Here is a 22955-nt window from a genome sequence, read left to right as displayed (position 1 = left end):
CAGTAGGTTTCTGTAGTATGTTGGTCATTCTGCAGGTGGAGGATCCATCCCCAAAGTAATGCTTAAGAAAGTACCTGTTTTAGGAAAAAATTTGATTTTTAGTAGACAGCAATTTCTTTAAATTATTCTGTACCCACAAATTGTTCTTCTCCTGGGAGAGAATTGTAACCCATTGTCTAGTTAATGGTGTAATCACGCTGGTATGTTCAAATTGTATGTAGTCAGCCACTTCACAATACTGCTTCCCCATAGATGCAGTAAACATCGAAGTGTAGTTCTCAATTTGAAGACGCTAAGGTACTTGGAGGGTAAAGGCAGCCTTGGTTTAGCACCAGAGACTATATTTTTGTCATCTAGTTTCATTTCATTTGCGACTTAAACCAGTGGTTCTCAACCAGGGGTACGCAGAGGTCTTCCAGGGTGTACAATACAGCAGTTCATCTAGATATTTGTCTAGTTTTCCAGCAGGCTACATAAAAATCACTAGCAAAGTTACGAACTCAAATTTCATACAGACAATGACTTGTTTATACTGTTCTATGTACTATACACTGAAATGTAAGTACAACCTTTATATTCCATTTGATTTATTTTATAATTGTATGGTAAAAATGAGTCAGCAATTTTTCAGTAATAGTGTACTGGGACACTTTTTGTATTTTTATGCCTGATTTTATAAGCAAGTATTTTTTAAGTGAGGTGAAACTTGGGGTACGCAAGACAAATCGGACTCCTTAAAGGGTACATCAGTCTGGAAAGGTTGAGAGCCCCTGAAAAACCAATGAGGTCTCAAAGTGATTATGGAGTAATGATAGTAGCCCCATAGTTAAGGTTGCAGCAGAGGTTCTGTTTAAAATGAATCTAGTACCCTCTCCTAAACCGATATGATATGCTATGTGTATAGTCAGATCAGCTTGAAAAGTAGCATGACAGTTCAAAGGCCTAGGTAGCCCTATTCTGAGGGCTTAAGCAGGATTTAAGTGACACATAGGCCTTGTGCTGACTCTCTGCATGATGGTGAATTTCACCCTTCATGAACAGTAAATGTCTGGCACTGAACACTGGATGAAGCATGTTTCATGCTAAAATCTTTAAAGCTCCCAGGATTCACGAACACTCTCACAAAAACCCAGTGGCTTTCTGAGTACTTATGAATCATACGGTCCCACAAATCATAGTAAATCAAACTCAGCCTTTTGATTTGTCAAGATGTTTGAAAAGAAATGTTTCACTAATCTACCAGGTCTAGTTCTAACCACTTCTGGTCACTAATGACTCCATAATAATAATTATTAATAAAAAATTAATAATAATTTATAATTAATTATGTAAGAATAGGATGCTAATTCCAGTGTTCTGACAAAACTCCATTTTGTGTGATTTACATTCTGCCAACTTAAAATACCTGTTGGTGTTCTAACTGGATAAACACTTCTCCACTTCTTTCCTAAATTGTTGCATCAGCTGGTGTGTCCTTAGAAGTAGTGGGTGAAATGATCTCTGTGAATAGTTTGTATAAATATGTGAAATGCTGAGGGATCCTTTGAGGGAAGGTGTCCCTTCATTTTGAGATTATCATTACAATGTAACAAGGTTCTTCTGTGTATCTTGGACATAATATTTTACAAAATTATATGTGCAGATACATAAAGATCCCGGCCATGCTTTCAATTAGAGATTTTATTTTTTAATGAGGCTTGGAAGGATTAGATTTTTATTGGTAAATGTTGATAAAGGTCGATTGCACCATACATACAAAAACTGATGAAAATATATTTCCAATGATGAAAATCAGAATTTTACAGATAGGCAAAGTTTAAAAAAAATGCAGTTTGAGAACTTATTAACATTTGATTTTAGGATATTAACTCTGTATATTTTGACATATGATGTTGATAACTTGTGCTTTAAAGGACTTTTTGAATGTCAGAGTCTATTGTCATTAAGTAACTATTTCCTGCAACTGTGAAAATGTTTTTGGATGTTTTTCTACATTTTCAAATATACTGATTTCAATTATAACACAGAATACAAAGTGTAGAATGCTCACTTTATATTATTTTTTTATTACAAATATTTGCACTGTAAGAAAGATAAATAAAAGAAATAGTATTTTTCAATTCACCTCATACAAGTCCACTCCGTCCTACTTCTCACTCAGCCAATCGCTAACACAAACAAGTTTGTTTACATTTACGGGAGATAATGCTGCCCACTTCTTATTTACGTCGCCAGAAAATGAGAACAGGCGTTTGCATGGGACATTTGTAGCTGGCATTGCAAGGTAATTACATGCCAGATATGCTAAACATTTGTATGCCTCTTCATGCTTCGACTTGTAGGCTTTAAAGTTTTACATTGCTTTTGTTTCTGAGTGCAGTTATGTAAAGAAAAATCTACATTTGTAAGTTGCATTTTCACGATAAAGAGACTGCACTACAGTACTTGTATGAGGTGAATTCAAAAATACTATTATCTTTCTTACAGTGCAAATATTTGTAATAAAAATAATATAAAGTGAGCACTGTACATTTTGTATTCTGTGTTGTAATTGAAATCAATATATTTGAAAATGTAGAAAAACACCAAAAATATTTATAATTAATTTAAATTGGTATTCTACTGTTCAACAGTGTGATTAAAACTGTGATTAATCACAACTATTTTTTAAATCTTGCAATTAATTGTGATTATTTTTTAATTGTTTGACAGCCCTAATATATATTAAAAATCAATTTCTACCAAACCTATTTTTAACATCCTTTGTTTTGCATTTCAGTGGCTGTTCCCTCAGCCATGCCAGCTTCTGAGCCCAAGACTAACGGGCACCATCCAGCTCCACGACTCTCTGTTTCTTCCCGGACCACTGTGGTCGCCACCATGGAAACCACCTCCCAGGGCTTGCAGACAGTCATGAAGTGGAAAACGGTGGTGGCCATTTTTGTTGTGGTTGTAGCTTACCTGGTAACTGGAGGTCTTGTCTTCCGTGCCCTGGAGCAGCCTTTCGAAAGCAGCCAGAAAAATACGATAGCCTCAGAGAAGGCGGATTTCCTTCGGGAGCATATTTGTGTGACCCCACTGGAGCTGGAGACTCTGATTCAGGTGAGACATGTGAGGAAGACAGCAACTCACGGTGAAGGAGGAAACTTTTTTTTTTTTGAGCCTCTTCCTGGAAGTTCTGAGAAATGAGCTTAATATTTCATTGCTAAGTCCAGACCACAGGGTGACTGGAGGGCTCAGGGGGATTGGCAATGAGGTGGGGCGCATTCCAGCTTGTAGTCTCTGGTTTGAATCCAACCCAAATGGGTAGTGACAGAAGTTATCACCTGAGAGCTGTTTGGTGGCCTGTGTGAAATGAATTGGTCTCATTCCAGGTTCCACTCAAGAAGTGTTGGTATTGCCAACATTCACCATCCCAACTGGCAGCCTCAACAGAGGGCTCAAAGACCAAATGGGTATAAGGACTTGATAATCCTCTTTAGCTGGTGCCTCCCAGTCAAGATATTGTGAAAAGGTCTGCATTGCTGCTGGCTGTGCGGTACATGTTCCTGTTTGCAGTGCTTCTAATCTGGCAGCTTTCACCAATGCTGAATTCACATTAAAGCATCATTTATTTGTTGTTAGGCCTGTGCACACTAACGTAAGAACATTTACGGCTTGACTGATAAAGCTGGGGTTCATTAATAAGATGACTATTCATTTAATAAATGAGTCATAAATAAATCATACACCAAAAGTCCAGAATTCTTGTAGTGAAAATCTGTTTTGATGAGGAAGATTAGAATTTCACTTCAGAAGAGTGACAACACTTGCTTTATTCTACAGTAGTGTCGAGGGGGCCATGTTCTGTGCTGGTGTAGATCATCTGAAGTCAGTGAGGATACACTGGGGTTGAATTTGGCCTGATGTGTTTGGAATTTCAGTCTGAGAATGTTCTATCCCTATTTACTGGGAGCAGCTCAAATTGCAGCACTGAAGCTCAATATTGAGGTACATGAGTGAGCTTTATTGATGAGGTCTGCAGTGCATAAGTATTCACACGCCAAAGCATAGCTCCCAACATTTCAAGTGGCTAACGTGGGACACAGCGCCATTTATGTCTGGCCCCTCTCCCCCTCCATAGCTAGAGACAGAGGTGTGTATGGGCCAAATTTGGTTGGCATTGTAATCTAGCACACTTTGTTGCAGTACCACTCAAATTTGGCCTGTGAGCCCCTCCATCTGCATCTATCGAGGGGTATGTCCTGAGTGGTGCTGCAATCCTGTGTGCCAGGTCACAATGCCACTTGGTTTTGGGGCCCTCTCAAACAGGGAGCCTGGAGACTCCAACCTCCCATCCCAAGTGCCCCCGAATGCAGAAATAGTCACTTCAACTGAGGTAGAGGGTTTTGGCATTCAAAGTGGGATAGTCCTGAAAAACCTGGGACTGTTGGGAGGTCTGCTCAAGTCCTGTCCTAACCTTCATTAGGCTCAGCGCAAAACCTGTGATGGATTTTGTGGCAGACAGCCTCTTTTTAGTTTCAAAGAAATTTAGGTCAGAAGGGACTATTATGATCATCTAGTCTGACCTCCTGCACAACATAGGCCACAGAATTTCACCCACCACTCCTGCAAAAAACCTCACACCTATATCTGTGCTATTGAAGTCCTCAAATCGTAGTTGTTCAGTGTTCTGACCTGGAGTCTGGAGAGGATGGCCCTAAAACATTGTAGGTGGATGTTCAGATCTATTCTCAAATGCAGTGCAAAATGTTTGCAAGCAAACTTGAAACTATTTTATACTCACCTGGAATGGAGTTTTGTGATGGATCCAGAACTGAAGCAAGAGGCTTGCTTAGGTTCACAAAACCTTTGCATGAAGCTGAACCCAATTCCTCCTGCCTGGTCAAACTGTTGAGAATCTCACAACTCTATAGTTCACAAGAGGAAACTATATATATTTTAAAAGTGTATAAATTTTGACATCTGGCAATTGCTTATCTTATATCTTGCTCTCGCAGAATTATGTTATACCCAACTGAGAAAAATGTAGCAACGTATATATTTTATACCATGAGATTAATTTAAGGCCTATATACATGTTTCTGATGGACCTGACCATCAAATTGCAGATCTGAATTTGCATCTGCATCTCCCCAAAGCACAGTGTGTTCAGTTCTGGTGTTTTTCTTTATAAGAACATATGTACAGGCAGGAGTTCAGGATGAAGGTGGAACCTGGACTTGTATCTGAACTTTTCCAAGTTGAAAGCTTCTGATCTGGGATTTTTGCTCTGATCCATTTCTAATACACATCATGTGAGGGCTACTGAGGTCAACATTTCCTGCTATTCTTGAGGTGCAATACATAATGGAGCAGTTCTAGGAATGAATATTAAAGCAAGAAATTTGTGTGCTGTATGTGTGAAAGTCAATGATGAAAGATATGCAAAGTTCTTGTTTTTCTAACAAACACTTTTTCCTGCCTATTAGAAATTCTATCTCAACAGGATGCTAAAGACTGCTGCCTATAGAGTGCAACACCAGGATATTTCTTAATGTCATGTAGTCTGAACCAGGTTTCAGTTCTCAAGTGTACACAATATTTTGTCCTTTCTTTTACCTTAAAAGGTGGTGGCATTAATCTCATATACAGGCAGGTTGTGTCACTGCAAGTCAGATATTCTGAACAAACCTTATCTCTCATAAATTCAGTTTGTCCTCAGGCATTTCACTGGCTAACTGGGAATCATTTCTAAATAGTAAATTAAACAGGTTTAGCAGAGTGACATACTGAATAGCTTAAGGCCAGCTAGTGTAAAATATTAAAATGTATTTTCTCAATAAAGAAGCATTCTATTTGATTCTTATGAATGACTGGGAATAGGTAAGCATGGCTCACAGCTGTGGTGAAATATGATGATACATTATAAAGCTGCACTTGTAACTGAGCTGAGTGTAAGAACACAAAACAGTGTTTCAGATTATTGTCAAGGGGTTAACATTTTTGCTTTCTACCTTTTATGTTGATTTTAAAAAGTGATATCTTCCCTTGCTGGAACAATGGATTACTGCAGTGCATCAAGTGTTGGCCTGCCTGTAAGACCATGAGTTCAGAATAATGGAACTGATGGGGTAACCTCCTTGGGTCTTGGCGGTGTTACATGTCTTCATCTCAAAGCTACACTTAGGGGTGATGTTTATTATTAATTCAATTAGACTAATTTTCATTGTGTAGATGAATGCATAGATCATACTCCCTAGAGTTATAATGAGGACTCAGCTCTGAGCTACTGGAGTACATTCTCATGGAACAGATCCAAAAGGGGAATGAAAGGGAGACTTTAACCATAGGCCAGGGTCTGTGCTCTTTCAAGCTGGAGTAGCCTTTGTTAGAAGGGGGAAGTAAGGAGAGGCTGTAGAGAGGAGATGAAGCCTGTGATGAGTTTGCAAGGTCAAACCTCTGACGTGAGCCCTAGGTCCTATGTCCCCTGGAAGGGTCTTGCCTTGGGAGGCAAAGCACAGAAGGAAAACACATGGCAGCTGCGTAGATCTAGGAGAACCTCGGTGTGGCTGAAAGGTGCTCTCCACACTGATCCCCTCTTCTGCATTCCAAAAACATTTGTATTGTGGCACAAACACTACTTGTTTTATTGAGAGAGACCAGAGATGATCCCAGGCTGTGAAGTTCAGATGTGCAGGTGCTCAGATACGACTGATAAATGCAGTATAAATGTCTAGATGGGGGGAATCCAGATCCAAATAGCCTCAATAGCCTGGTCAGATATAGGGCTTTTGTTTCACCTGTTATAGAGACAGGGCCTGTCCATGAAATTCAGGGAAAGACGTGAACTTCTCAAAGTTTGTGTTTGCCAATGGCATTCAGTTCAGGCCTATCTCAAATACTGATGCCTGCTGCGGTACAGGGTACAGAACAGTTTCTCCTAGCAATAACTACATTGTCTCACTGCACAGCTGGTGTTATCCCAGTTTGCCTGAAGTGAAAGTTTGTAGTTTTGTCAGCACACAACTGCTTCTTAATATGAATATACTGCAGTGAAAATAACTCATTAATTAGTGCTTCATGCAATCTATGACCTGGCTTCAATGATATTATAAACTATTGTAAATATAGAGGAGTGAGGAATGGACAAAATCAGCTATTGCACTACTTTTTAATTGCAGCCCCTTCGGATGTGGGTACTTTCATTAGACTGATCTGAAATTGAATTTTGAGAGGAAAAAAGAAAGAAAAAGGTCTAATGTAGTAAAAAGAAAACAGACCTGACTGCCTCTGTTGAGTTTAGCTCTCTGATTCCCATTTGGATAAAGTGATATAAGATTCAACAAAAGATTAGACAATTATTTTAATAAAAATAAGATCTGCAATTACACTTGCTAGGGTAAAATCACCAGGATTACTAATCCTCATGGTTCAGGGCCTAAAATAATCAGTACCCTCTCTTTATAGTGTTGCACAATGTGAGAGCATTATGAGGAGGTTCCATCTGCTTCTGAAGTAGTAGGCATTACCCTTTGCTGGAGACAGAGTAGAAGACTAGATAGACGATAGGTGTGTTTTGGCATGGTAATTCCTTTGGGCATGGTTACCAAGGCTGGGCTCCATAAACTAATTTAGGTGTTGCAATGGCAGCATCATGGTCCCTAACTTTTAGGTGCCTAGAAAATCGCAGTAATACATCACTGTAATCCACAAGGTCTGAGTTAGGCTTCTAGGCTCCCTGTACAATGAATGGAGAGAGGCAACTAAGAGTGTGACCCACAAAAGCCACCATGCTAGGCTGGGAGCAGCCTAAGCCAGCCATTGGGAAATGCCCACTAGAGGGGTGTGTGCTAAGCCCTGCTCCTCTCTCAGAGATAGATGTCTAGCTGCAGGGAGGCACCTAGCCCTTTTAGCAATCCATGGACAGGACCCTGCCACCTGGAGCTTAGGCGGCAGATAGGCATCTAGATGCCTAGAGGGAAGCAACCATGTGCTTCCTCAAAGGCTGAATCATAGGTGCCTAGGCAACTTTTACCTTGAAAACTTAGGAGCCGAGTGAGTTTAAGCACCTACAGGGCTCAGCAGGAGTATTGTGGATTGCACTGGAGTCAAAACTGGGATTTAGGTGCCTAAACCCGAGACTTAGGCAGCTAAGACTGGGGTTTAGGTGCCTAAGTGCCTTTGTGGATCTGGGCCAAAGTCCACAGTCGGTTTTCACTCATTCGTCACCCAGTAAGATCCTCAGAATTTGATCCCATATAAGTAGGTGTGATGGTGGGTGACTACCTTAAGAGGTTGCCTGGATTTTTGATGGGTTGCTTTCTTCTCCGTGCTCCCTCAGAGTTTAATTGAGAAGCATTGGTCATCATAGCCCAAATACACAGATCTGGGAACCAGGTCTTATTATAAGGGCCATTACTGACTAGGAAGGTAACAGGAAATAGTATGAGAACAGAGAGTAGGTAAGGAGGGAGGCTAGTCAGTAGTTACTGTCTGGGGCTCAACTATTTGCACTGCTGGGGTGTGCATTGAGTTTTTTTCCCCTAAAGAGCAGAATTAGTAAAGAAACTTTAAATGCTGTGGTCCAGATCCATAAAAGTCCTTAGGTGTTGCAATGCCTAAATTTTAGGCACCTAGAAAATCACAGGAACAACACTGCGATCCAGAAAGCCTGGCTAGGCTCCCTATATAACGAATGGAGAGGGATAGGCGCCATAGAATACAATCCACAAAAGCCAGCATCACAGGCAGGGAGCCACCTAAGCTAGTCCATGGGAGATTCTGACAACAGTAGGGGTATTATACCCCCACCCCTCTCAAAGAGATAGGCACTTATCTCTGCTTGGCAATCCATGAATGGGAGCCCATCTCCTGGAGTCAGGTGGCTTAGCTTCCTAACCAGTTTCTTGCAGGAATGAATTAGACACCTGCCTCACTCAACGCAAAACAGACAGTGAAGGAGGATGTGGTGGTGACTGGAGCAGGGAACTGGGCCCTGGGTCACCCACCTCTCTGGTGGATGTCCAACTGAACACTAAACTATACACTCATTTTCTCTCTTTCATTATCTAGCCACCGTGAAATAGCTTCAACAGGAGAGATTAGAGGAGTCCTGTGTCAGAATATCCCACAGCTCAGTGGTTTGCACATGTGCCTCAGAGGAGAGAGAGCCCAATTCAAATCCTTTCTACCCTGTTAACAGAGAGGCAGAAATTGTACCTGGACCTTCCCCCATTGCAGGTGTAGTTCCTAACCCCTGGGTTATAAGTGCGGCTGTTTCCATATTTTGAATGGTCCCTGATTCAGTAGGCAGCCTTTGAACCCACCTACCAGATCAGGCCTCACACACAAGTTAGGTGGCTGAATGCTGATCTTCCCTGGTTTGTGAATTGCTCTGGGGCTTAGGCAGGAGATAGGCACTGAGACACTGAGAGGGAGGCAGTGGTGGGCGTGCCTGGAGACTGAAATCAAGGCACCAAGGGAACTTTTACTCTGAAAATTTAGGAACCGACAGGATTCGGCAGGAGTTTTGTGGATTGCAGCAGAGTCAAAACTGGGTCTTAGGTGCCTAAACCCGAGACTAAGTCTGGGATGTAGGCCCTGAAATATCTTTATAGATCTGGGCCTACCTGCCTGACAGGAGCACTGTTATTAGCCAACCTGTGCTGGCCCTTTGACAATAGACCAAAGAGAAATTGGATGACTTGAATGAGATGGAAGAAAAAAGCCCTAAACAGAGCAGAAAGAGGGACTTTTGAACAAAATACTGAAGGAGGTGTGAAAAGACTGGCCATATAGTATAGAAAAGCAATTGTAAACTTCTGAGAGTTGACTCTCTTGTGCATCCTGTATATGGAAACTATTTTCTGTACATGTCCTCATCTCCTTTCTGTTCCTATTCTTCACTTCTTAGATTATAAACTTTAGGAGAGACAAAAAGAAAGCTATTAGATTTCTCCAAATCACATGTGATCCATTTCCTATAAGAGTAAGGGGACAACATTCAGATAGATTTCTAATATTAGATTCTAAGTAGTGCTTGGGTTGTGAATTCTTGTGGGGAGGTCTGGTGCTAAAACACAGGATAAGAAGGCAAGAGATTTAAATTTAATTCCTGTTTCTATCACTGATATACTCTGTTTCCTTGGGAAAAGTCAAACATTTTGTCCTGCAGTCTCCCCATCTGTAAAATGTGTATAATAACACCCGGTTCAGTTCATAAATATTTGTCAAAAAAACCCACTTTGAAATTCCCAAATAGAAGATGCTGTAGAAGTGCAGAGTACTAGCAGCCAGAGTCAGCTCATGTTTGGAGGGCCTAACTAACCAGGAATGTCAGCTTTCATTCTAAAAGAAAATAACTTTCTAAAACTTTTTTCCTTGTGAAGAGTCTTGAAAATGTAGCAAGTGCAAACTGGTGACTGAGACAGAGAACTTGGAACTGATTGTTCCTGAAGATCAGACTCCTCACGCTTGAAGTTTGGGCTGGCCTTCAAGTGCTCTTCACTTCTGATAATCAAGCCACTTACAGTATCTGGATGTCTAAAATATGGCCTTGGGGCCCAACCTTGGCATACATTTTTGAATATCTTGGAATTTGGCTCCAACTTCTCTGTGCCTCAGTTTCCACGTATCTAAAATGGGGATAATAATTGTCTGTTTCTCGGGGGGATTATAGTAATTTAGTAGTTAATGTTGTAAAAGACTATACAAATCCTAAACTCACCCAGCTGTTCACAAAATGTTTCAATGGTTGGTGACCTTACAGGTCCCAGAACAGCAGCTTATTTGGGCAACTGTCCATTGCAAAGCTTTTCTAAATTTTGGCAACACCTGGGTTCTACTCCTGCAGCAGGAGGATAGGGGGATGGAACCTGAAGATTGTGTGCTTGCTCCCTTAATTGAAACGAGCCATCTACATTTGGGATGTATGCTGAAGGATCCTCATATTAACTCTCTGGGCTAGTTAGCTAGCACTAGAAGTGCTACAGTGGTGCAACTGCCCTGCTGCAGTGCAGCCAGTGAAGACGCTCCATGCCAATGGGAGGGAGCTTTCCCATCGGCATAATAAAACCACCTCTGTGAGAGGTGGTAGCTATGTTGGTGGGAGAAGCTCTCTTGCTGACATAACACTGTTCACTCCGGCGCTGAAGTCTGTGTAACTTACGTCGCGCATGGGGGTGGCTTATTCACACCCCTGAGTGATATCCATTATACTCACATAAGTGGTAGAGTGTACAAGCCCTAAGACTCTGCATGTGTGGGAGGGCTGGCTCTAGGGGGATGCTTACTCAGAGGCATTCTGGAGGGGGCAGGATGATAACATGACTGTATGACAGGCTACGGTGTGATTCCTGAGGTGAATATGTGCTCACCCAGTTTGCTGTCGATTTCATTAGCTCAGCTGGCTGGTGGTTCCTTCAGGATCCTTCTGAGGTCTGCAAAAAATGGAGAGGGATGGGCTCTAAAAGCAGCAACTTTTGTGCTTTCAGAGACATGGTTACACTGATCATTTATAAAATCTGAGGTTGTTATGTTCATCCACATTAGAGTCCAGTGGGTTGTGACCATGGAAGGGGTAAAAGTCAGGGTTTTTCTTTAACTCAAGGATGGGTGGGACAGGAGTCAGTATTATTTTCTTAGTGAGAGGGGAGTTTGGAGGCAAAGGGCCTGATTCAAAGTTCAAAGGGCCTGAAGCTAGTACAAAGACTCCCATTGACTTCAACAGGAATTTTGCTTGATTAAACACTGCATTATTTGGCTCTCATCTCTCACACTGACTTCAGTGGGAGGTTGGCCCAAGTCAGAACTGAATAAAAACTAAGTGAGTATCCCGTGTTTGTTCCGAAGTGGTCTCTTAATTAGTGTTATGTTTCTTTTCAATATTTAACAATTCAGTTAAGTCAATTTGGCTTTTTTCCCCACTTGTGCAATCCTCAGAGGTATAGTTAGGAATAATGAACCACATTCATCCCAAGTGGAATTCCACTACTGCCAGGGTATGTGTATGGTTCAGTCACTAAGACAGAGGGGCATGAGTAGCTCCAATGAAGACTATCCAGCAAGTGAAGAAATATATTTGAAATCAAATACCATTTTTTGAGACCTAAATCTGAATAGTCACACAGCACCCAGCACAGTAGGGTCCCGGTCCATGACTAGGGCTCCTAGGCACTATAGTAATACTAATACTCCCACTAATTTAGTTATCCTTACTGTGTCTAGGAAACATCCATGTAATTGATGAATAGCTCAACCCTGCATTCCTGGCACAGGCAAGGGCACATTTGTCTGTATTAGAACTGTGGGATCAGGCCGTTATAGTGATGATTTTCTAACAGGGCCCTTCCTTCAAAATAGGTGTGAAGAACTGGGGATCAATTAGAAATAGTGCAGGCAGGACTTTCCATAAATAAAGAGTGGGGACAAAGGGAGGGGAGTCTAAGGTTGAAGATAAAAGTGAAAGCTCATAAAATGCGCTTATTGCCACACTGATGGTGCTGATTCCATGCTGTTTTAAAATAAATTCATATAGTGAAATATGTAGCTGGAATGAAAGTCAAGTTGGAGGTCAGCAAAGGAGAGTCTGTAGTCCGTAGAGTCCCTCCGGTACTTGGGTGAAAACCTGATCAATAACCAACTTTCACTGATGTCAATTTAGCCAGGATGTCACCCCTGGGCTTTTCCTCTGCCTAAGCATTGCAGTTTCTTGGTTGGGCATGATACCCAGAGAGTGCCACCCAGCATGCCGGACTCAATAACCTTCAAGGAGAAGTCTGATTATGAATGGGGCCTTAGCCTGTCATTCTGTTTCAGCTTCACTTGGCTGCTCCCCAGGGGTTGCATGCTGGGAATTCATGAGACAGATTTATGAATCTTGATATACCCAATAGAGATGATGGAGAAGCTGATTGTGGCAGAAAAAAATGATCTGCAAAAATACAGAATTTATTTGGAAAAACTTGGGCTAATTAATTCCCACTCATATAAGACAATCAGGAAATGACAATATTAATATTTGCACTTACATGGCACCTTTCAACTAAGAATCACAAAGCACTTTACATGCACTGGACAAAATTACTGAGCTCTCTGGCTGTTCTGCGTGAGTGAAGACCCATTGATTTGGCCGATTGGTTACTATTTTTAGTACAATGGGCCTGATTCTTACATACACTATGCCCCCTTATACTCTGCCAGTGTAAAGGGCCCTTAAAGCGGCTGTACATTTAATTTATGTTCACTTTAAGTTCCCTTTACATGGCTAGAGCAGTATAAAAGGTCTATAATGTAAATAAGAATCAGGCCTTATGCATGACAGGGTTTTTTTTTTTTACTCTTTGCCCTAAATTTCTGTTTTGTACATTGTTAAACAGCTGCCACTTGCAACAAGGGTGGCAGCACTTCCCTGATGGGTCACATCATTCATAGCAGGATGACTCAGGCATCATCTTCATCTCCAGCACTGCTCCATTTCTCTTGACCTCCCTCATTGTTATGATGCAAGGTTATGCTCCTAACTTATAAAAATGACACTATGTAGCTCTTGTATTGCACTTTTCAAGAGGAAAATGACTTGCCTAAGGTCCCTGGCAGAGCCAGGTATAGAAGCCAGCTCTCTTGAGACTTAGTCCAGTGCTCTAGCCCTAAGTCACCCTACCTAGGATAAAAGAAAAGGAGTACTTGTGGCACCTTAGAGACTAACCAATTTATTTGAGCATGAGCTTTCGTGAGGAATTTTTTCTTATTTGTTTAGAAAAAACCCAAGCAACCATAAATACAGTAAATTTAAAATGTGTTTTTGTATTTCATAGAGAGAATTATGATTGTATGTAAGGCAGATAGACTTTTTTCCTAATCGATCAGCTCATCTATAGAGGCATTTTAAAGAAGTAGCTACCGTAGTTAGTATAAATCTAACACTTCATTCATTTTAAATTGTCAATCGACACGTTTAGGCTCAAAATTAGACAAAGGTTTATCACTATCAGAGGAGTGAAGTTCTGGAACAGCCTTCCAAGGGGAGCAGTGTGGGGCAAAAAACTTAACTGGCTTCAAGACTGAGCTTGATAAGTTTATGGAGGGGATGGTATGAAGGGACTGCCTACAACGGCAACTGCCAGTAGCAAAAATCCCCAATGACTGGAGACAATGCACGAGATGGGGAGGGCTCTGTGTTACCACAGAGAATTCTTTCCTGGGTATCTGCCTGGTGGGTCTTGCCCACGGTGCTCGGGGTCTAACTGGTCACCATATTTGGGGTCAGGAAGGAATTTTCTCCAGGGTCAGATTGGCATAGACCCCTTCTATGCAGCACCTTCTTCTGTGGCATGGGGCCTGGCATAGACATAGTGGCATAGACCACCTTCTTCTGCAGCATGGGGCCTGGGTCACTTGCAGATATAAACTAGTGTAAATGGTGAATTCTCTGTAATTTGAAATCTTGAAACTGTGATTTGAGGACTTCAGTAACTCAGCCACAGGTTAAGTGTCTATTTCAGGAATGGGTGGGTGAGGTTCTGCGGCCTGCATTGTTCAGGAGGTCAGACTAGATGACCATGATGGCCCTTTCTGACTTTAAAATCTATGAGTAATCTATGCTGGGATTCTTGTTCTATTTAAGTGTATTTTTGTATTGGGCTAAAGTTTCACAAGACAATTATATTGTCTATATTATCTATTATTTATTTAATGAAATAACATTGCAAAATTCCATTGCTTTGTTCGGAGACTCCGAGCATCAAATGACTTGGGATGTATGACATGGTTTACAATTTAGCAAGACTCTTCTGATGCTAATGTCTGAGGCTTAATCCCACTGTATATTTGGTCCTTGTCAGGTTGATATGATTCTCTTGCTCCCTAATAAAACAGTCAATGTCACATCCTAGCAGAAGCTATGAGGCATGAGGTTATCTCTGCTGTATAAGACAAAGCATAGAGTCATCATTAGGTCCCTAGACATCACTCTTACTATTATTTAGATGCATTTTTTATTTGACCCATGAAAAGCAATCATTGAATTGAAGTTGATATAAAATGTTTTCAGGCAAAAATTAGAGAGCATGGTAATTAACGTGGCCACAGTTTCAGAAGCTGAACTGACAATTAAGGATGTGGAATCCAAAGAAAGAATTTATATAGGAAATGTAGGAATGCAAAAGGAAAGCATTGTAGACTAAGTTGAAATGGTGTATTAATCTTCTACATATCATTTGTTTATGTAGTGTCCAAAGTGTCTTGGATGCTTTATGGGCAGAGACCAGGTCCTCATCCCTAAGAACTTAGCATTTAAATAGAAACATAATAGGACAAGAGAATACAAAAATAAAGGGAGCTGGCAGGTAAACAAAGGATAAGGGTTACAATTATAAGGTCATGAGTTAGCTTTGATGATTCTACGCACATCCTGTTTCTTGTTATTTTGTTGGGTTGGTTAAGGTAGAGCTGGCAAAGAAACAGATTGTCTAAAACAATTGTTGGGAACTTAATGAGTCCTCAGAACATTATTGTAGGACTGGGAATAAAGGTGAATCTACAGCAAGCATCTCTTAATCACTGAAGGGGAAAATAACAAGGAGAGGAAGAGTCTAAAGAAGAGTTATTATCTTCTTAATAAGAAGTCATTATAATAGAGAAACAAATGCAGCAGGAACATCCTTTTGTCTGCTTGATGATAGGAATCCATTTGGAGGAGAATGATGGTGAGGAAAGCAGTGATTATAAAGTTAAACACAATCCTTGGAAGGGATTTAATAGAACTGGAAAGGAAGAAAAAAAGTGGAAGAGGTTGGTTTTTTTACTCTCTTTTTTTTTGCCAAATTTTTGCCCTTGGATAAATTTGTTCTGCTTCCACTGAATAACCCTCCAAAAGCTCAAGAGGGTTTGTGTGTTGTATTTGTCCTCTGTTGGCAAGGAAAACATTTTTTCTTGGCTTTGGACTCTTTTGAAGACGCAAAAGGAGCTAGAATACTAGTTGAGCCAAACCCAGAATCAGTCCTCTTGACATCCCATTCTACTTATCCCTCGCCCTGCCCTCAAGTCAGCAGTTCATAGCACCACCTCCCAGCTGTCCTGCTGCTTTTTTTTGCATTAGACTTTTTTTTAAATTTTTTTGATTAGACTCAAATTGATTGCCAATTAAATGGAGGTGGTTAACATATTTATAAAGGCTAGTATGCACAAACATGTGTACATATGTTTGTAGCCTGGATCAAATATATGCAGAGTGTCCACACAAGACTTGATAAATATAAGTTCTTTGATTGAATTGGCAATTGAGGGGCAAATGGCCTAGTGTAGACATATGCTGCCAGAGGATGGTTGTCTGGGTTAAACTAACTATGGTCAAGAAGCAAATGATGTTAGTGGAAAGATGGAACACACCAAAGAACTATCCAAAGGTCAGACTAGATGATCACGGTGGCCCCTTCTGACCTTACAGTCTATGAGTAATCTATGCAGGGATTCTTGTTCTATTAAGTGTAGACAAGTGCATCATCCTTAGTTGAGGGAGTTGACCCTCTGCTTGTTGACAGTTCATAATTTCAGGGTTTGCTCAGACTCTGCTGCTGATTTCCCATATGGTAAGAGGGGCCAGAAGCACCTTTCTCCATTTCTGAATATTCAGGAGGTTACATCCATTATCTCAGGTGCTGACTTACCTTGTGACCGTCAGGCTCAACTACTGTAACTGTGCTTCAGAATGACAACAACTCCGAAAGAGCTCCTGCTGCTTTAAAATGTGGCTGTGCACCTGCTAAACAATATCAGGTGTTGTTAACATGTTACCTACACTGGTTCCCCATTGGATATCAATTCCAATTATAGTCTGACCCTGATCTTCAAATCAATGCCTCAAACTCAGGCTACCTATCATCTGCCTTGTCTTGTGTGACCATGAACTTCTGTAATAGGTCATGCTTTTCAGGGACAATGGAATTGTCAACGACAGGGTTAAAACTTGTGAGAGCAGTAGACTGGTCCATGGCTTTGGAATTCCTTTCCACTGGAGATTATAATGATGACCACAAAGCTCACAGCTGTTAGGACAAATGTCAACTCTGTCCTGGCTCTGTCACAGACTTCTCTGTGCCACGATTCCCAGCTTGCAAAATGGGGATAATAAAACATCCCTCCTTCACAATGGTATTGGGAGGGTCAATTCATTAATGTCAGTGAGGCACAGCAATACTCTAGTGATGAGTGTCATAGAAACGCCTATAAATAAATCTCCCCCCGAGAGCTTTCCTGCATAATAATAACAGGAAAAGAAAACCAAATATCAATAATGATTAGACTGCATAGTTGGTCAAGGTAATTCTGTAAGGCACTCCTGGAACAGTGATGAACAGGGTATAAATAGAGGGCATTACCTCTGACGTAGGTGAGGATATCAAATGCAGGTGGAGAGATTACTGTGCCAATCTGTATGCCTCATCAGAGCCACTTACAATACAGGATGATAGAAAAGTGAGTATGCAGCCTGCGAGGGGACGTGGTATGTGCTATTATGGAAATGAAACCAGGGAAAGAACTAGGATATTTAATGTACCAGCAGAACTGCTAAAACTGGTTGATGACTGTGGTATTGATCTCATGTGGAAAAAATTGCAATGATGTATGGATGACTAGAAATTGGCCAGACAATTGGATGAAGGGAATCTTTCTGCCCTTATCAAAGAACAGGGATATAACAGAGTACCGTATCTTCAGCCCATCTCCTTGATATCATACATGAGTAAAGTATTGCTCTACATAATTCAGGGTGGCATGAAGTGAATTATAGAAGCAGATCTACCACCATCAGCAGCTGGTTTCAGAGAGGAACAAAACACACATGATTAAATCATGACTATCTGTGTCAGGCGCTATGACTCCTGAATCCAGGCCCAGGGGGTGGCCAACCAGCCTTCCCCTCTGCTTTACCCCACAGCAAGTCCAGATGAGGGAACTGTAGCTAATACCTCACCCCCAGAGGCTACACCTGTTGACTCAGCAGGGTCAGGTGACTAGCAGCAGACTGCTGATTGGTTACCACCATGCACAAAGCTTCCTGTTCTTGTCCCACCATTTGTCTGAGAAACTACTTGTTGGGCATGCTGCTGACTAGATCCCTGAGACCAAATTCCCGTCTTCTTGCCTGGTTCCTGCTCTTTGCTCCTGTTACCACAGCTTTATCCTAGTTGCTGCCTCCTGGCCTTGTTTCTGCTTTTTGCTCCTGTACTGCTCCTTGTTCTTGGTTCCTGCTTCCTAATCCTAATTCTAGTGACTGACTCCAGTTTGACTTTTGGCGTTACTTCTGTCTCTGATTGTGGCTTAATCCTTGGCGTATCTACTGACTTTGACCCTGGCACTGACCCCTGGCTTGGCTTCTCACTCTGGCTTTGACCTTTGATGTGACTTTTGACAGTGACCCTGACTACGCTCCTGTCTCTGACCACTATGTCAGAGCAGCCTATTACTGGCAATGACAATCTGTCATATCACTGAAAAATGTAGAGAGTATAATTGCCCCATTAATTATGTTTCATTGACTACTTCAAATCATCTGATACCCTCAGACATGACCGTCTCTAGGGGATACTAGCAGATGTGGCGATTCTAAACGTTGAATAGAACGCATCACAATTCCCTACTGTCAACAAGAGAGCACAGTGTGAACAGCAGCAGGTGACAGTGAGTGGGCCAGGTGAGGGACAAGGCTGTGCTTTGTGCCTAGGTCTTTTCAACATGTATGCAGAATTTATCATGTGACAAGCCTTGGAAGGTTTTTATAAAGTGCATGGAGCTGGGGTTTCCTTTGGTGGACACCTCTTAACTGACCTCAGATTGCTGAGGATGTGATACTCTTTGCTACAACCACTGATGCAATGCAGTGAATGTTGGAGTCTGTAAAAACAGTTAGTGAGGATATGGACTATTCCTGAACGTGGCAAAACAAAATGCATGTATATTGATACAATCAATAATAACAGGATGAAAGTAGACATCACAATCAATGGTCAAACTGTAGAGGAGGTATATGAATGTATTTATCTGGGATCATACACATCCAACCAAAGAAGCTGCTCCAAAGAAATCAGAAGAAGACTAGGGATGGCTTGCCCAGTCATGGCCTCCCTTACGGAAGTATGGAAAAACTGCGGTAGTTGGAAACGTATGCAGGTTCGACTGGTGAAAAGCTTCTTCTTTTTCCATAGTGACTTAGGGATGTGAATTCTGGGAAACTAATGCTGCTGAGAAGAGGAAACATGAAGCCTTTGAGATGTGGTGCTGGGGAGCTCTTGCGTATCTCCTGGATGAACACTTAGATTAGAAATATTATTGGAGAGAAGTGGACTCTGCTCTTGGAAATCAACAGACACAAACTTATATACTTTGGTCACATGATCAGGCATAGAGATGGAAATAACTTTCTCAAAGTTGTCATGGAAGGAATAGTGATGGATCATCGTAGTAGGGGATGACCAGCGAGGAGATGGATAGGAGGTGTGCAGCATATCAGTGGGAGGTCAGCTGTTAAGTGTCAAAGTTAGTGATGGATCAAAAAGACTTTTGAAAATTATTCTATGAGGTCACCAGGATTTAGACATAAATAAATGGACTTTACTTATTCTTTTACAGGTGAGGAAACTGAAGTATAGATAGGTTAAATTGGTATCCCAAGCCAAAAACTGCACCCAGTTCTCTTAATGGCCAGCCCTGTGCTCTAAACACTTGACAGTGATTCCTATCTAATATCCATCACCACTCTTAAAATGCATAGGCCATGTGAGAAAAAGCAATTTCAGTTACCCTTCCAGCCAGTGTATTCCCCTATAATTGTAATATAAGCCAGGTTGTTAAATGAGGTCACCCCATCACCACCACATCAGTTGTGCCCTTGAACAGCTTTTTGCTGTTGTATGTGTCTGAACTTCTGTAAAGACACAGCTGTGCTAAATATCTTAGTCCTGAAATGCCTTAGTCCTTGTCTTGAAATGTCTCTTCTGATTTTGGAGAAGTGGTTTGTACTGGTGCCTTATGGGCTAGGAGTAAAAAGCATAATGCTACAGGAACATGGAGCCAAGATTAGAGCTCTGAATAAATGGTGAATGTTTTTCTGTAAAATTATGTCTGAATATTTTCAGCTTTGTTGCAGGCATTTTCCTCCCCCTCTAATTTGGCTTCTGAGCAAAGGTTTTGATCACATGGAATATTTGCAATGAAAAAAATGAACATTGAAAATTTGAACTTCTAAGCCACCTACCACTCTGAATTTTCAAATGAAAAGCAACGTACCACTTAGAAGCCACCTATTAAGGGTTTTTTTTTTATATAGCGCTTTTATCCAAAGGGCTTTACAATAGTTAGCTAACAGTACAAACATCATTTGGAAAGATCATTAAGTGGTCCACCGAGACCCTCAGCAATTTTCAAGTGGTCCGCGAAAAAAAAGAACCACTGGCTTAGATTAACCTACTATAAAGTAAGTGCACAACTGATTGGAAAACCGTACTCAGAGAGTAGTTACCAATGGTTTACAACTGAGCTGAAGGGCATATCAAGTGAGGTCCTGCAAAGATCTCTCCTGAGGCCATTTCTATTCTGTTCAATATCTTCATAAATTATTGGGTAAGGCATAGAGAAAACACTAATAAAGTTTGTAGATCAACTTCTAAGCCACCTACCACTTACCATTTTCAAATGAAAAGCCACTGAAGATTGATATATGTTTTTGCCAAGATGGAACCTTTTTTCAAGTCTATAAGAAATGCTTTGGGGGGGAGGGATAGCTCAGTGGTTTGAGCATTGGCCTGCTAAACCCAGGGTTGTGAGTTCAATCATTGAGGGGGCCATTTAGGGATCTGGGGCAAAAATTGGGGATTGGTCCTGCTTTGAGCAGGGGTTGGACTAGATGACCTCCTGAGGTCCCTTCCAACCGTGATATTCTATGATTCTATTAAGAGAAACCCTTTTACTGTGTGAGTACTTAAATGGCTTGGATTCTGGGTACTTTAGAGACCCACTCTTACTTACAGCAATTGAGATCCGTGGAGGCATTTGAGCTAGAATCCCTAGTTTAAATGGGAAGAGGTTGCTGACAGAGCCTTCTTAGTGAGGGCTTTTGACTCTGGAGCTTTCTTCCCTCTACTCCAGAGGAGCCAGAGTCTGCAGATCTTCACAGCATGTTGCAAAGCCTGTCTATGCTTTCACTGAGGGGATGGGGAGAGAGTTCTCAGTCCTGCTGGACTGGGTGGGCTGGGAGAGCTTTATCATTGAAAGTACCCCTGTTTTGAACCCTGTGTGTCCCTTATATATAGAATGTTATGTTTCATGCACCAAGAGCATGGATAATTGCTTGTTTAGAAATCAAAATAGGTCAATCAGGTTTTAAAGATGGAAACAAATGCAGTTCTGAGATATGATGGATGGAGGTATGCACTCATGTGAAGGGTTGAAGACTAAGCCTATGGGGCTGTCCTGCACCATGGCTTCCAGACGGGCATTGCAGACAAAATATCAAGTATATAGGTGTGGCTGACAGTGTTAAAAGCAGCAGATAGGTGAAGGAAGATGAAGCTAGAGTACAGCAGCAGAAAGGTCATGGGCATGGTGGACACAAACCATGGAATGACGAGCTGGTTGATGGCAGTGGGCAGTGTTGAAAGCGGGGTGGCTAGAAAGTGGCGATTCAGATGGGGACAGATGAAAGAAGGGGCAATGTTTAGTGAAGATAAAGGCCAAATGATCAGTTGGTGGGAATGTTGATCTTGAATTGAAGGAGGCTGAACAAGGAGGTGAGGTGGGAAGCCAACAAGCCAGACAGGTTGTCAACATGGAAGTTGAAGTCACCAAAAATAAAATATCAGAGATTATATTTAGAGGGAGATGCAAATCAAAGGGGAAAGAGATTGGAGGGAGTCATGGTTAGAGTAGATAACAGCAACATGGAGTGGGAAAGGAGAATAAAGTCTAATGGGGCTCCAATGAGAACAAGTGGGAAGAGATAAGAGGGAGGGGTTGAAAGTGGCAGGAGGGGGAGAGGAAAAGCTTGACCCCCTCACTGTGAATTGTTTGGGGATGATTCATGGTAGCGAGTGTTTGAGAGGCAGAGATCAAGGTTGTGAAAGTCCAGATCATGACAGAGTGGGGGGATCTAGGTTACTGAGTGTCCCAGGCAATGGAGAGCATGAGAGATGTAGGAGTTGTGGATAGTGGCGATCTCTTCAGAGATGGAACAAATGTTCCAGAAAGAGAGTAGGGGAGACTGCCAAGGGAGGTGCCAGTAGAGCAGAGGTGGGGTCAGAGACAGGTACAGAAGGGGCAGGGAGGGAAGGAAGGTTGCAGTTGTGTGGTGTCACTGGATTTGTTAAAAACAAGAAGTACTGGAGTTATAGATTAAACGTATCAGTCCAGGTATTTCCTTGCTACATGGGAAGACTTCACACCTCAGTAACCCCCAGACGCTAAATGCCTTCTAGAGTTGTGACTATCCCCTCAGGGTACATGAAGTCACATAACTGTACTGATATATAAATATGCAGAGAATACAGTAATCTGAAGGGGGTTTCTGTGTTAACCTCCGCTGCAGTTGTAATCCAAGTCCTACCGCCAGGCCACCTGCAGACTTTTTATTGGCATGGCATGGAGAACGATCCAATGACCATACATGAAAAGCTCCATACTGCTAGTGTTTATATGCAACACTGCCATCTACAGTATGGGATCAGACCTGCTCAGCTGTGTCATGGCTACTGATGAAGGCTAATTGAGTTTTATAGCAGATGGCAGGCACCTGTGCTATTAAGACAGGAGGATCAATCACCACGAGTGCTGTGAAATCCCAAGGGTTCATGGTGTGCATTATAGTGGCAATTGGGAAGTCCTAGGTGGTCACAGATTTGTTTCAATATATTTTTATTAAGGAGTCCTTTTTGTTTGTTTCAGATTAGGTATTCTGCATTTTATTTGGTATCTGATATATTAAT

At 41.6% G+C, this 22955-nt stretch overlaps 1 protein-coding gene across 2 annotated transcripts in view; it reads left to right on the top strand.

Moving 5' to 3' along the window:
- The window catches only part of KCNK10 (potassium two pore domain channel subfamily K member 10), a 93884-nt gene that overhangs the window by 33332 nt on the left and 37597 nt on the right, over nucleotides 1-22955 (top strand). Inside the window, exons 1-2 of one of the 2 annotated variants that reach the window (XM_073349365.1) lie at nucleotides 524-558; nucleotides 2780-3102. In XM_073349365.1, coding sequence (XP_073205466.1) covers nucleotides 540-558; nucleotides 2780-3102 — 342 coding nt within the window. In that variant the 5' untranslated portion in view covers nucleotides 524-539. Of the gene's footprint in view, nucleotides 1-523; nucleotides 559-2779; nucleotides 3103-22955 lie in introns of those variants that run through there. The other variant, XM_073349364.1, reaches the window with a different exon arrangement.

Source organism: Lepidochelys kempii, chromosome 6, assembly GCF_965140265.1.
Source record: "Lepidochelys kempii isolate rLepKem1 chromosome 6, rLepKem1.hap2, whole genome shotgun sequence".
Classification (NCBI taxonomy): domain Eukaryota; kingdom Metazoa; phylum Chordata; order Testudines; family Cheloniidae; genus Lepidochelys; species Lepidochelys kempii.
The sequence above is the reverse complement of the archived record's forward strand: the minus strand, read 5'-3'. Positions and strand labels throughout refer to the sequence as shown.